This window comes from Polyodon spathula, chromosome 17 (assembly GCF_017654505.1).
Source record: "Polyodon spathula isolate WHYD16114869_AA chromosome 17, ASM1765450v1, whole genome shotgun sequence".
Classification (NCBI taxonomy): domain Eukaryota; kingdom Metazoa; phylum Chordata; class Actinopteri; order Acipenseriformes; family Polyodontidae; genus Polyodon; species Polyodon spathula.
In genome coordinates, this window is record NC_054550.1 from 3970998 (window position 1) to 3986763 (window position 15766).

Below are 15766 nucleotides of genomic sequence, written 5' to 3' on the forward strand. Positions count from 1 at the left end.
GAATGAGCTATTTGTAACTCAGATGGCTTTTCCAGCGAATACAATTTTAAATACATTTCAATACCCTTCTCAGCTCGTCTTCGCTGCAGATGAAGCTGACATTAAACTTTCAATTGGAGTCCTGTAAAGAACCTCCCCTGGGTAGTGTTTCATGAGAGCGGCTTTATACCTTCATAATGGGTTTGTCTGCACTTACCCACCGGTCCTGAGAAAACTAGGTTACCCTGCACATAGCCACAGCCCTCAGCAGAGATAATCAGCCCTAGTTTTGATATACTCTCCTGTTCTATTAATATCACTAAAAGGATGGCTTTGTGAAGATTCTGTTGGGCCATTGTGCAGAACAGATGTTTTTGTTGCAGCTTCTCTGAAGGAACCAAGTAATCATACAAGAATATCTACGTATATTCCTCCCTTAACCCTATCAAGATGAATTGAAAGATCAGTCACTGTCTGTTGCAATTGGATGCTGAAGATCACTGGGACTGACAGGAATCAACATTTCCATCACTCAGCTGTATACACACAGTGAAAAATGCATGGCATCCATTGAGGAAATGACAAGTACCTTAGTGAAGCTAGGCAGCCCACAAACCATGATCCTGCATATACTGTGCAAGCCTACAAAGAAAGATTTCTGTGTCAGTCCAAAAAAACATTCAACTACATAATTCAAGTAAATCGACCACTTCTATTGAACTCTTATGGTTGGTTTCAAGGCAGTACAAAGTGAGTGCTAAATCAGGGCCTGTGAAACCAGCCAGCTATTGTCAACTTTGCATGAATCCTATCCACATTTAGGGCTATTCTTATTCCTAGATCTGTGCATCACGTTTAAATCTGATAATGAATTCATTATGCCTCTAAAGATTCTCCCCATAATCAATGAAGGTCAAGTGGCACATTTGTTTTTAGATCCTATTTCAGCAACAATAACAACAACAACAACAACAACAACAACAACAACAAAAGGGAATCTGGCAGGTGCGTGTTGTCGTTGAACAACTTATGAATACTCTGGCAGTCTCTGAAGGCTTGCAAACTTGTTCCAGAATGATTGCATATTTCGAAACTGGATGAAATCATTGTTGACGGTGACCCCCGTAATTGTTCAAAAACACAAACTTTCAAGACTGTATCGTTTAAAACCTTAAAACATACTTCAAACCCTGTGCAAAAACAATCTTTGATTCACTCATAATAAAGCTGAAAGTATGAGTTTTATCAATAAGGCCTCCAATAGTGAGACAAAGGTAACGAGTGTAGTTGACCCTTCTTAGCACTTAGTAAAGGACAAAAAACCTCCCTGACAGGTGTTAGTGTCTGCACAACATCAGACGAAGATTTCCTTTTGCAGTAGTGCCGTTTTGGAAGAAAATTTCTGTTCTGAAAGGAAAGAGACTGCAATTACCCTTATAAAAGTTTACCACTGTATTTGTGCAGCTTTTCCCATGGTTGTGCTATGCATTTACCGTTTTTTAATATGCTTTACCAGACCTATCTGTGCTTTACAATGCTTACCTATGCTTTACCATTCCTCTCTGGGCTTTGCAATGCTTCACTATGCTTTACGATGTTTTCCCTATGCTTTACACAACATGGAATAAAAATACAAAACTACCATGCAAAAATAGCATGCTCCACTTTTATACAGGAGACAGGGACAGGGAGGACTGCCTGCAGGCAGAGGATAGGGAGCAGGCACACAGACTGCCAGAATTCACCTGAGTTAAAGAGATCAAAGCTGCCAAGGACAGCTGACGCTCAGCTAGAAGGTAATGCTGGGTTAGCGCCTCTCAGTCTCTTCCTGTTAATGAAGTATGGATTAATGAAACGTCATCTGCAAGACGTGGGATGCCTTCTAACCTTGACATGAACAAGTGGCACAGTGTGTTAAAAGATCTGTGTAAAATAAAGACCGCACAGATTAGTGTCTAAGTAGTTAGACCACTCACACCATGCTTATGTGCTATCTGAAAGTAGATCTCTAGCATCAATCATTCAGACCCTGGATAAAGAGGTGATAGAGAGATACAAAACGCTAGTGGTACATATATTTTGTATGGTATTACCAATCCACCAATGTTAAGCTGTGGAAGCAAGAGCTGGGGACATGGAAATGTTGGAAAAGATTTAAACAAAGTTCCTGGTAGATCAAATGCGGTTTCTTAAAGGGAAACGTGGTATGGGCAGGAACCATTTAAAAAAAAAAAAGGTTTCCTACAGTAAAAGCATAGCAAAGTGTAATAAAGCACAGTGCCAAAAGCATGGTAAAGCACATGCAAGCATTGTAAAGAAGAGCAATGTATGTATGGTAAGGCATATTAATAAATATGGCAAACCAGGGTAAACTATGGTAAATGTATAGTATAACCATGGGGAAAAGCATGGGGGAAAACGACAAAAATACCGTGCACAAATACTGTGGCAAACGTTTATAAGGGACGGTCAGTAACTTGACTAAAACAGTGATCTGTTCTTCTTTTTGTCATGCAGGGGTCACCAGGAGAAGAAACTGAAACAGAATTATCAGACACACTGAATCTAAACTAAAGGAAGAATTATTTATTGAGGGTACATTTCGATATTTCAAACCCATGTCTGGTTTTAGACAGGGGTTGCGTTTCTGTAAGTTATATTCTGCATGGATATCACCTGCATTAAAGACTGAGTGATGTGGTACTTGCAGTATTTCACATGCTTGCAGTTTTCAAGCCCTGCACGTTCAGTGTTTATTTTGTTGGAACAGTGTTTTGGGCGTCTTTCAATTGTCTCTCTTTTCTGCCCCCGCCCTCTGCTGCTGCTAGTTCGCCCCCTGACCTCTCTTCAGCCTGCCTGACTTGGCTTTACATGGCTGCAGGATTTGACAAATACATATTTTAATAATCCCGCAAAAGAATCCTGTTCAACAAAAACGAGATCATTGGCTCTGTTTAATAAAAGATCAGCTCCCCCAAAAAGCTGACTTTCATTTCACAAGAGGAAGCTTTCTTTTCTCAACGGCAAAGACACATTTTTACTGCATTTAGGTCAGATGACCGCTCTTACAATGCAGGCATGTCGGCCGCTACAGCGAGAAAGAACAGTGCCACGGAGCCCTCTAGTGGCGGACTAATGCTATAGCACAGCACAGATACCAGCTGTGACTCACAAGGCTGGGAGCCATTCACTTTAACGCATGACAAGTTATCCCGGAACACACACTGATAAATTAAGAAACAAATTCTGGAGTATTGTACATTACTGTACACGTAAAAATGTATTATGGGATGCGGTGATAAAACATGGTCTAAATGCTTTCTCGTTCATTATGGTTGAGGAATATGATGCCATATTGTCACAGTGTGAAAGTGCTCCGAAGATCTTTAAACACTGTGGTTCCCTGGTGGAATAACAGCAGTGGAGAAATCTCTACCCAACGCATCCATCCTTGCAAGATTAGAAGATTATATTACAGTGACCTACTTTTACTTGAATCTGAATAGGTAACCTTATAAAAGGCTTCTGTTTGTGCGTATGTGTGCGTAGTCCAAAACCATAATGTAGTCCCTTATTTATTTACATTTTTAGAAATGTTAAAACAGTTTGTGTGAACTCTATGAAGTCTGAGAAGTTGCCCTTCTAAAAAACATTATGCATTATAAAATAGATACATAGATAGGAAACATAATATGGTACAATTATGCACACGGTGACTGAAGGGGATATAATATACACAATATGATGTAATATATAAAAGATGCATATCCCAGTTGCAAGTTGTGTAAGGCATCTGACAGACCTGAGAGAGGGTAGATAGTAGGCATTTGATTGGCAGGGGGTACTGTATCCCAAACTGGACAAATTACTGATGCACTGTAATCTACAGGACATGGTCTCAATTGTGAATCTTGTGATCAGGGTTAGGTTTTGTGGTTAAGGTGCTTGTTTTTGTTAATCTTGCTCATCAGAGAACGGAGTTGATGGTTATAAAGAAGCCCTGAATCATGACTCTCTGGGGAACCTCCTTTAGATCTTGCTTGTGTAAGATCTTGTCCTGTCTGGGGACATCTCCCCCTGAATCCTAATCCCTCAAAAATCACCACTAAACTGACGCACAGTGTGATGACAAGATGCAGGAAATGACCACAGCCTTCTGATGGCTCATCGTTCATGGAACACAACAGGTGCATGCTGATGAAGTTTGGGATGGAGCAGCCTGCTGTTTGCCAGGCAGGGCAGTCATTCATTATCATCAGGCTCATGAATTATACTGGTCAGGGGTGGATGAATGATCAGAGAATGGCTAACCTCCAAAAATGATGACTCTGTGCTGGGCTTATGAAGACATCATGTGCTTACCACGTGCCAGCAAGAGAACTGGTGAACAATGAAAGTGTCTGAACTCTCTTCCAATGGCAGTAGTGTTCTGGCTTTCTCTTTCTATCACTCTTACTGTACATCAATCCTACCTTCACTACAAGCAGACTCAAAGGAAGTGACTATAATAGTGATTATAATAGTGCTTTTTAATGTAAGTAATTGTATTTCTTCAGCTTAAGCAAGATCAACTACGCTACGTGAATTTACTGTATTACATTTGTAGATATTTTTGCTGTAGTAGTTAAATACAGTCAAGTAATTGTAATCCTTTCTACTAATTATTAGCAATTATTAGTAATTAAAGCCGCCAGTCCAGGTAGATGATTGTCTTCTAGTTTGCAATAATAATAATAATCTTTATATAGTGCCTTTCATAATAGATCATCATCACAAGATACGAGACTAGGGGTGTGAACTATGCATCAGCTGCAGAGTCACTTACAACAACGTCTCACCCCAAAGACGGAGCACAAGGAGGTGAAGCGACTCGCTCAGGGTCACACAGCGAGTCAGTGGTTACTCAAAAACACAAAATCTGTCTTTCTCTCATTTAAAAACTGCAGTTTTTTGTTTATCCGTTTGAGAAATGTAAAAATGAAAATCCTGGAAGTGTGGCTATTGCAGCTCCTGCTGAATGTGTTACATATGAAACTGTGTGGCAGTTCTCATACCTTGCATAGCTAAGCTAATCACATTTTCTTTTTTTTTGTGACCAGATAAGCCAGGCTTGAAAGGTTAAAGGTTAAACTCTTGATACACTCCACTATCTCGACCCTGCGTGACTTGAAACAGAAACCTTATTTTCTTGTGTGTTTTCCATGGTTAAACTACAGCAAAGTTTAAGTTGTTTTCATTATGCATCAGTTGCTTGTTTAATTTAACAAACTAATCAGCGGACGTATATTTCTTTCAGGAAATGTGTTCCAGCTTGCGGATTGATAACGACTACGGATTGACAACAGTCGCTGTGCTGTGTGAATGTTTCACATAACACAATGATAAAAGGGGTACGGAAATGAGTGAATTTCCTGTAAATACAAATAGACTGTGTTGAGTGCCTAGTGAAGTGTGATAATAGAATTATTTGTGTTGATACTGGAGAAGTCATGTTAAAAAGGTTCAAAGGAAGCTCTTACAAGGCACTTACTGTAATGCTGGCCAATATACGAAAAAGTAATGTTACAACAAATTATTAGCAGTGTCACAGTTCTGCCCCAAGAGGACAGTAGAATCCTTCATTCTGTTTAGTTCTGATGTTTTAAGACATCTACAGGAAAGTTATAAAGACCTTACTGTACAATAGCAATACTGTAAGTTTTGCTTGAATTATTTCTATTTAATTTTTTTAAAAATATCATTTTTATTGTTGTATAATTGTTATAATATTGTTGGTGAAGAGATTGGTACACAGAGTGTGGGTTATGTAGCACTGGTGATGTAAAGTGTATAATTGTATTTAGGCACAGGGACTGCACAATCACTCCACGTGCAGATTAAAGTGGGTATTAGTATGAAAGCACAGGGAGCACAATTAGTTCACGTGCAGATTTACAGAGATTCCAATTGAATAATTGATTCACAATCAAGTCTCAGTATAGCTGCATAAAAGGGTGAGTGCTTCACACACACGGGGTTGTGTGTTCGAGAGTGGAGAACGGGTGGAGAGAGGAGAATTAAAAACTAGAAATAACAATTGCTAAGCGTGCAGGATACTTGTCTGTTCGTCCACAGCAGCGAGAAAACAGAGAGAGGGGCTGTCATTAGAAGAGTACCGATTCATCACATATTGATACATTATGAATCATTTGATGTTTTTATGCATTGCACAGATAGTCAATCTGGACCATCACATGTATTGTGATAAATATTGTATCGCGACCTGAATATCATAATACATATGGTATGTTGTGATATCAGTGTATCATTACACCCCTATCTGTCACCCACTGCGCTATCACCAGTGCTGTACGCACATGACACCCTGTCAGCACTTTAGTTAGGGGGCATCAGCAGTGTGAATGTGTGAAATGTAGGTTTTACAGGCACTAATGCTTGTTATATATTAATACAGCACCATGCATGCGCACATATATAATACTTCGACCATAGCCACAACAGGTGTGTTTATAAGGAAATAAAGAAGAGAGATACAAAAGTGTACCCTCTTTCTGAAAACAAGAGTAAAGGTACTATAGGATCATGTCTAGCTAGCTCACGTACAATACAAACAATGAACAGGTCACTGTCCTGCCTTTAGACTTCAAAACCAGTGAAACACAATTCCTGTTAAAAACAAGCTTGCACTGTAGGAATCGTGCATGAAGGCCTTTGTTCTCATTTTTAGATGCTCGTGAATGTGTTCTTGTGAGCTATTCCTGTGCGGTGCCTACTAGCACCTGCCACCTTTGATGATAAACTCAGAAACTCAATACACCACGACTGAGTCAGCAAACAGCAGCCAGCTAATGATAAAGTAAACTGTTGTAATCAGACTGCCCCATGCTTCTCCAGTGAAGTCAGGCTGTCAGGTTTCTAATTGCCAAAGCCCTTCTGTGTGGGTACAGCAGAACACAGAATGCCTGTGAACTTGAGGGAAGCCAGTTCAGTGTTTGTTGTTCTTTATGAAATGTCGCTGTGCTGTTGCTGATTGTCCTTTTTCAAGGGTGACAAAATGCTTGCTGCAGCTCTGCAACTGCAGTGCATTACAGTTTATAGCGTTCTCTTAAGCAATGCTACAATGCTCTGTTGCTGTATCTGCAATGCTACAATGCTGTTACTGTATCTGCAATGCTACAATGCTTTGTTGCTGTATCTGCAATGCTACAATGCTGTTGCTGTATCTGCAATGCTACAATGCTGTTACTGTATCTGCAATGCTACAATGCTGTTGCTGTATCTGCAATGCTACAATGCTGTTACTGTATCTGCAATGCTATAATGCTGTTGCTGTATCTGCAATGCTACAATGCTGTTACTGTATCTGCAATGCTACAGTGCTGTTGCTGTATCTGCAATGCTATAATGCAGTTACTGTATCTGCAATGCTATAATGCTGTTGCTGTATCTGCAATGCTACAATGCTGTTACTGTATCTGCAATGCTACAATGCTGTTGCTGTATCTGCAATGCTTTAATGCTGTTGCTGTATCTGCAATGCTACAATGTTGTTACTGTATCTGCAATGCTACAATGCTGTTGCTGCATCTGCAATGCTGCAATGCTGTGTTACTGTATCTGCAATGCTACAATGCTGTTACTGTATCTGCAATGCTACAATGCTGTTGCTGTATCTGCAATGCTACAATGCTGTTACTGTATCTGCAATGCTACAATGCTGTTGCTGTATCTGCAATGCTATAATGCTTTTACTGTATCTGCAATGCTACAATGCTCTGTTGCTGTATCTGCAATACACTGCAGTGCCTTGTTTGCTGGACTTCTGATTCCTCATTAAACAGGTTGCAGTTAGTACAAAATGCAAATGTTCAAACGGTAGATCCCTACCAAAGCACATGTGATCTAGTCAAAATTAACTCAGTTATACAGCATATAACAAATAAATAAAAAATACAATAAAATACAGCAAATAAAATATTTCTAGTTTTTGCTGCATTTGTATAAAATACATTAAGCATGGTTATTCTTCCCTTATCATTATAAAGATATTATACTAAACTATACTATATTACAGAGTGAGTGGAGCCAACACAGTACAGAATAACAATGGACACATATTAAAATCTAATTGATAATTCAGAAAGCACACCAGATATTCGTATACAGTTTGTTGGAAATCATGTTAAGCTGCATTAACTGTATCTATAGCTGGACTCTGGAGAGGCGACACCCTTTACTTACAGTCTCACTTGTTTTTGCCTCTTTGGATGACTCACTGAAAACTTGCTTAATTATTTTCCAAATTGCGTAAAAAAGTTAAAGGAGAAGCATGCTGACCTCTTGTGCAGCCGCTTTGCACACCGTTTATGAATTGGGGACGACCCACGATGAATCAAAACATTTACACTCTAGAGCTTAACCTCTCACCTTCCCTGTACAGGCTCGAAACCTTTTACATGTCTGCTCTCTGCCAGTACAGTGTGTTTAATACATGTTAAACCCCAATCCTCTAACATTTCTCTAGCCATTCTTCAAACAGCATCTGCACCTCAGATTCCCTTTAGCAAACAGAGTGGTTAAGTCATTTTTTTTCAAAAGGGTAAAAGCATATACTTTGAATGCAACTGTACAATAATAATTTACACCACCTACAAGGGGAAGGTGGTGGGGGGGCATTTTGGCACCAATATTATTTTCTTCGCCAGCAGTACATCAAGAGGGCAGGGTATGATTCCTTAGGCAACCAACCGTAGAGCTTATTGTATGGTGAACTAAATAAGCAGGGCAACAGGACTCTGCAAATTAAGGTATCATTCCCAGAAAAGTTTATTCATTAATCTTTCTTGCATAGGAGAGTAAAAAAGTATTTCAAATTGCTTTCATTTACAAGAGAGAGAGCGATCGTTTCAGAATAGACCAAATACATTCAGCTAATAATAACCCATCCTCCTGAGAAAACTTCCAATGACTGCCCCTCCTTGGGATCCTGCTCTCATAAATTATTTAAAATTTAATAATAATAATAATAATAATAATAATAATAATAATAATAATAATAATAATAATAATAATAATAATAATATGTTAAGATAAAGAATCCCCATTAGATAAATTATCAAGTGCTACAGCTTTAAAGTGTCGGCTGCTACAGATGGGCGGAGAATAATATTGTTTTTTTATTTATTTTTTACTGATTTTTAACATTCAGGCACTAGCTTTTAGGAGAAGGAAAAGCGCAAGTACAATACTGAAATATCTACTGCAGTGCAGTTCATGGGACAAAAATTCCTCATTCCTCCTCTGCAGCAAACAGAGTAATTATTTCCGATTAACAGCCATGATAAATGGTGCTGATACTGTACATCTCCATCTGGAGTTGGGTTTGAGGCACGATTGCCAGCTGATTTGACCACATTGCGATACAGTACACTGTTAATGCAAACGGAGCAGTGCTCATGGGGTGCACTAAACTGTATTTGCTGGTAATCCCACAGGAACCTCTAAACACAGTAACACCATTCTGTGCTCCACACCTGCCGATTCTGTTCTGATTCAGCACTGAGCCTCCAGTGTTCGCTCTCACTGCTTGTTTTGCTGGTACGACTTATTTTAAACATCCTGTCAGGGAGCGAAGGGAGGTGGGAGGGGGGATGTGTGTGTGAATACGGGTGTGTTTGTGCCTGGTACTGTATGCTAAACAGCCCAATCGGAATTCTTACTCCAGGAACTGGGCACTGATCTGCAAAACATATCGAACTGAAAACTGAACTAAAGCACCCTGCTCTTTCCAAACACTTCCCTGATGATAAGAAATCACGCGTAAACTGAGGCTCTGATCGGGTATAGCAACACTCTTTCACTCTTGGTGGATTCAACACTTCCAATGTTATCATCCATCAAGTTGCTTGTGCAATAATCCTGCTGTATGCCAATCTCTTGTTTTAAAGTCAAATTAGCTGATTGCAATGATGTTGGCAGCATTCCATTGATGCTAAGAGCCACATGTCCCAGCCCTACCTGAAACAAAGACTGACCAATGCAACTTTCTGACCTGTTTAACTATTTTATCCCGTATGACTCTGGAGATTAAATAGCAGCGACATTAATATTGCTCTCATCCCTTTTCTGATGTGTGAACATGTCACCTTATTTTATATTGCAGGTGAATGGGGCAGACATTGCAGCGGGTTTCTTAAATAATAACAGCAGTACTTTCTAAACCACTCACCTGCCATTCACAGCTCAGCTGAGCTCACCCTAACTTCAAAATAACTAAATCACGGTCGTGCGCAGTGATGTGCCTCAGATCGAATGACTCAGAAGAGGTCATATGAGGATCATCCCTTCTCCTCATCTCCGAGAAACAACAAACTCAAACAATAAAGGAGGCTGTTGACAGTGCCAAGGAATGTACTGATTCATTTGAAGAGTATCCTGTGGGTCACTCACCAGGCTCTGACTGGCATTAGCATTCGCCCCCAGATGATCTTGAGGGATTGCTGTGCACTTACCACCATACTTGATCAGAAACACATTTGCTAGTACAGTAATGGAGTCGTTAGCTCTGATTAGGGACATATTTCCAACTGCAGATTGGGCCCCCTGGGCTTGTTTGTGACATCAAGCCCATTCCTTCATGCTATCTCCAGTGTTTAACTCAACAGGTTTGCATGTAAAGAGGGCTGTAATGCATCCTTGTGTGTATTTTTACAGCACTTATAAATAATAAAGATGTGAATTTGTTTTTTATTGCAGTACATTCACATTCCTCTCCGACAGTATAGCTGACACATTGCTCTCTGATTCCAGTGCTGCCAACTGCTTGATAAAGGTCCACCCAGCCAAACCCTCAGGCATAAATCTGCATTTATTTAAATATACGGTATGGTTCAGGGTTCGGGCAATGGCTTTGTATCAATTCAGGCATTATAACTCAAACCTTGCAGCAGCAGCAACAGGACTACAGTATAAAGCCCCTTTTAGAGATGTTCTTATACAGTTTAAGTTTGGTAGGAATGGTTTTAGATCATTATGTTTCTATTATTCTATTAGTCACAATGCCTAATGATGATCGCTGTGCCTTAAGTGAATGCTGCATAATCTAAAAAAAGCCAATATTGTACTATAACAGACATGTTCAAAAGGACATATTTTGTCTTTAAAAGGGCATTACTTTATTTTTCGTCTCCTTTTTTTTTATATCTTCTGCACACTTTCCTAACCTGTCCTAGCCAGCAGACGGCAAATTAACACAAAACAGGCGAACGCTCGGAACTTCATATAAACTGTGAACAGGAAGTCCGAGATCGAGTCGTTCACACACTGATTATTTATTAACTGGCCTGCAGAGACCTCCGAAACTTTACAGGCTGCTTCCCAAGCCAGTCCATTAGTCAAACAGTTGAATGCATCCCATGCTGTGCAATGCCAGACAGACAGCATGTTGGCCTGAGATAAATGAGAAAGGGGTTTTCAGACAATGCATCTGATTAACCTTTTATTAGGTAAAAACTGTAGTACTCAGATATTTGTGCATCCCTCTTTAATAGCGATTACCTTTTGGTTAATGATATTGAATGATGCTTTTTAATGGAGTTCAGCGTTTGTATTTGTATGCCCATTTTCTAGTGTGCCTGTGATTGATTGATTTATTAATTGATCAATATTAAGTGGACAAACTGCACTTGAGCTGAAGATCAGGTATAATGTTTTTTTTTTTTGTATTGACCCTTTTGTTAGTCCTATCTGGGATACTGCAGTGCTCTCCATTGCATTATAATAAATTATTTAACCCTGACAATGCAGAAGATGCATTATTCATTATTACAGACATTTCACCAGACTGACTCATTTTCCTCTGTAGCTCGGGGTCGAACTGATCAGCCTTTTCCTACTGTGATAAGCCACTGCTGGATCTTTGGTTTACTTTGCAGCATCAGTCATTAATTTAGAGGTAATCCTGGGTTAACAATGGATCAGGCAAGATGGTCATTTCCCAGAAAAATACTCTAAAGAAATCCATCAACGATTCCCTCCCTCATACAACACCCCACACAATCCTGATTGGACAATCAGAAAGAACATCCACAGACCCAGATTACTTTGCTTCTCATGCTATTGGTGTTTGCAATGCATAATGAAGCCTGGACTACATAAGAAGCTGACAGTGTGGTGAAAGAGTCTATCCAGCACTGACGGCAAGCAATCCCTCAAATTAATAACTGTAAGTGCTGATGGACAGCTTATTCTGATAAGCCTGAGCTGTTGATACTGCTGTACAATAAGCTCAGTTTTGGGTGTGAACTGAATACGCCAGCATAGTTCACGGTCCAGGTTTCAGGTTCGTAGACACCACATCATCTGTTGTGAGAGTTCTGATGTACATTGTTACTGTCAAAGAAATATCTATATCCTAGGAATTCAGAACTTTTTTTTTCTTCAAAATGTCCTGTACTTTATGAAACAACGGGCTCACAGTGCTTTAACTCTTTCAAAGTGTATTGTTGAGAAGAAACTCCAGTTTCAATCCAAGGGAGGCGTAGATGTTAAATATGTTTCATTGATGGAATTTCGCAGAAGTAAACATTAAACTGACTCTTGCCAAAGGTGGGTTGCTATAGTTTCAGAAATATCAGACTTGTTTTTATTCATAGAAGCATGCTCAAGAGGTGTTGTGAATATAGCCTAATGCGTGCAATATTCTATGGGTACTCTTTCTCAGAGAAACCATTCTGATTACAATACATGTTAATACATCTCCACCTTAAGTATATTCAGGATTGACATTAAATAAATGCCGTGACCTTACAGAGCTGCCTTCAACACTGAAACCGGGGGCCCGTATCTGATGAAGACAGTAGAATGTTCTGAGTTGAATCAGCTTCAGACAAAGCAACTGAGTTTTATTTATTTATTGTTATTTTTTGGTTTGAAATTAAGCAGCCCTCTGGGAGGAAGTATACAAAGATCTTTACATGATACAGGCTTGTTTTTATATTGAATTGTGATGCATTTTCATTCTGTGAGTGCCAATTACAATAAAGGTGACATAAAAAGAAGAACTTTGTCTCAATGCATTGTGGTTAAAACGCTCACTTGAGGTGCGCAGGGTCGCTGGTTTACGTTCAGCCCTGATGTACTTGTTCTAATCTGAGCTGAGCTGAGCTGAGTTAACATGCAAAATCGAATCGAAAAGACAAATGCCTTTTTTTTTTTTTTTTTGCACATATATACAATCTGGAAGTTTTCCACAAAAAAAGCCAAAAAAGGCAAGACATCAAGAATTGGTGTGGGGCTCCTTGATAATGCTTCTGACAAGTGTATTGCAAATTAAACAATTTGACCAAAAACATCCCATCAAATGTACCATATGATTCATTAAAACAGAGAGACTTGGCTGTAAAAAAAAAACAAAAGAAAAAAAAAACCTGTAAGCTGTAAACTTTGAAAAGCCTGTGCAATTTCAGTGACAAGAAAGAGCTGTTAATGATTACACCATAGCGCAAGCAATTGATTTGAGTGAACCCTTCCATTAAACAGCTGGAGCACTGCCTCTTAAATAAGCAAAAGAACTTTTTTTCCCCGTTCTCATATGAAGTATCTATCCTGTTATGAATACTAATATTATGTTTGGCTTTGCTTTATAGTTCTGAGTGAAGAAACATCTACCCCTTAAAAAGTGATTTATAGAGGCTTGCAATTGAGATGTAGAGGCATTATGAGCAACAGGGAGCCTTTATATATTTCATAAGACATGTTGTGCACCATTTGCAAGTGACAGACACACCATTGTAATACATGCTACAGAAGGCAATTTTTTTTTCTTCTTATGGTGTAAAACAGAAGTTTTGAAATTGCCTTTATTGTATGACCTCCTTCTCTTTTTGTGAAAGATAAGAACTCTTCTGATCTGGGATAGAAGCAAACCCGCTTATTGATTTGTCAGTAGATAAACTGGCGGGAGCTGAGCCTGGGAAAGTGTATTCATTGATAGTTCAAACTGAATGCATCCCGACTTTATCCCAGTAAGAACCTGGTGGCTCTGTATTGTAAGTGACGTGTAAGAGCACCCCTCCCCATCACAATTCTGTCAGCTCACAGAACAGATGAATGCTGAAGAGAGGAGGCAGTGTGCTTAATCCATTGTTGTGCACTAATTCGGGCTGACTGACAGTGCACTTAGAAACATAGCTACAGTATTCATGAACAAAGGATGGAAGCTGTTCATCAAAATCTACACAGTGGTTAAAAAGTAATGAATAAGCTGGTACTGTTTGTCTATGTACATATTTTAGAAAAACAAAAAAGTAATTTCTAGAGTTTCAACTTACCACTGGTAGTGGATTTTGATGATGGACAAGGGAAGTCCAGGCTGTGCGTGCCATTGCTGTGTTCACTGGAAGTCATACCCATCATATCTGATTGCAAAGGTTTGCTAGTTTCAGTTCTATCTGGACACAAATCCCCGAGTTCAAAGTCCATACCTGTTCGTTAACTTCACCCCACCACCAAGACTGAGAGGAAATGTTCTAGTTAAGGACAGGAGAATTAAAACAACTTCCTTAGCGCAGTTCTGTGATGATAATTTTTTTTTTTTTTTTTTTGTACAGCATTCAAATTGAAGGCAAGAGAGAGAGAGAGAGAGAGAGAGAGAGAGAGAGAGAGAGAGAGAGAGAGAGAGAGAAGAAAAAAAAAACTATTTCACCTTCTAAACCTGTTACCTCGCTTTAAATACTATCGCCCAGCAAGGTTATCACTTATATTTACATTGATAAGAGTCCCAGTGCCGGTCTGTACTAGCACTTGAAATTCACGCGCACTTGAAGATCTCCTGGCATTAGCGGTGTTATTAAAGCGAGTCAGTTCAAGATCAAGTTCGACTTTTTTGTTATTTCCCACCGCGTTCACCCTCATTCACTTTTGCAGCCAGAATTAAGTAACTGGGTGTGGTTTATCATCCAGATACCCAAGCACTACATACATCCATGCGTTAGGAAAGCGGACCCACTTAGACCACAGGAACAAGTGCGATGGGTTGGTTGCTGGCAGCTGGTCGCTTGCTGTCTCTCCACGTTGTAAAATTATTGTTCAATTGTGCAACCGTCAGTAGCCCACTGTTGCTGGTTACTCGCTGAACCAGGCTTTCTCGTTTATTGTGTTCTTCCTACCTCGTTTCAATGGGGAGGAGCAGTAGGTTCAAGCAATCATTTTTTTTAACGCCGAATGTTTACTGGAGATCTGAGCTGTGATGGTATTGCTTTAAGTAGGAAATTGATCAATGAAACCAAGTTTTAATTTTGATCTTTTATTTGGAATAAAGACAAAATCAATCTCTCTCTCTCTCTCTCTCTCTCTCTCTCTCTCTCTCTCTCTCTCTCTCTCTCTCCTCTCTCTCTCTCTCTCTCTCTCTATATATATATATATATATATATATATATATATATATATATATATATATATAGCAACCCCTGGTGGACAATTCGTGCAGCTTGCTGTTGGAGAGATACTGTATTGTTTCCTTGTTCTGTTTCTGTGTAGATTAATTATCATGATCTATTCCATTAAAACGTTTTTCCAACCAGAAACAGTATAAAAGTAGACTCTAAAAAATGTATCCCTGGTATTATGGTTTCTGCACAATAAACAAAGTGGCAAAAGACACATTTCCATAGTAATAGGCCTATCATTACTGTAGTTTACTTATGCTTTACACACAAGTGAAAACTCATGTTTAACTTAAATAATGGTTCAAAATGGTTTAGGAAAATGGGTTTGAACAAAGAAAACA

At 39.2% G+C, this 15766-nt stretch overlaps 1 protein-coding gene across 1 annotated transcript in view; it reads right to left on the bottom strand.

Annotated features, from left to right (window-relative positions):
• Positions 1 to 15308, bottom strand: part of ano3 (anoctamin 3) — a 68520-nt gene extending 53212 nt beyond the window's left edge. Inside the window, exon 1 of the mRNA XM_041276525.1 lies at positions 14310 to 15308. Within this exon, the coding sequence (XP_041132459.1) occupies positions 14310 to 14460 (151 nt within the window). The 5' untranslated portion in view covers positions 14461 to 15308. The remainder of the gene's footprint in view (positions 1 to 14309) is intronic.
• Between the last annotated feature and the right edge of the window lie 458 nt (positions 15309 to 15766).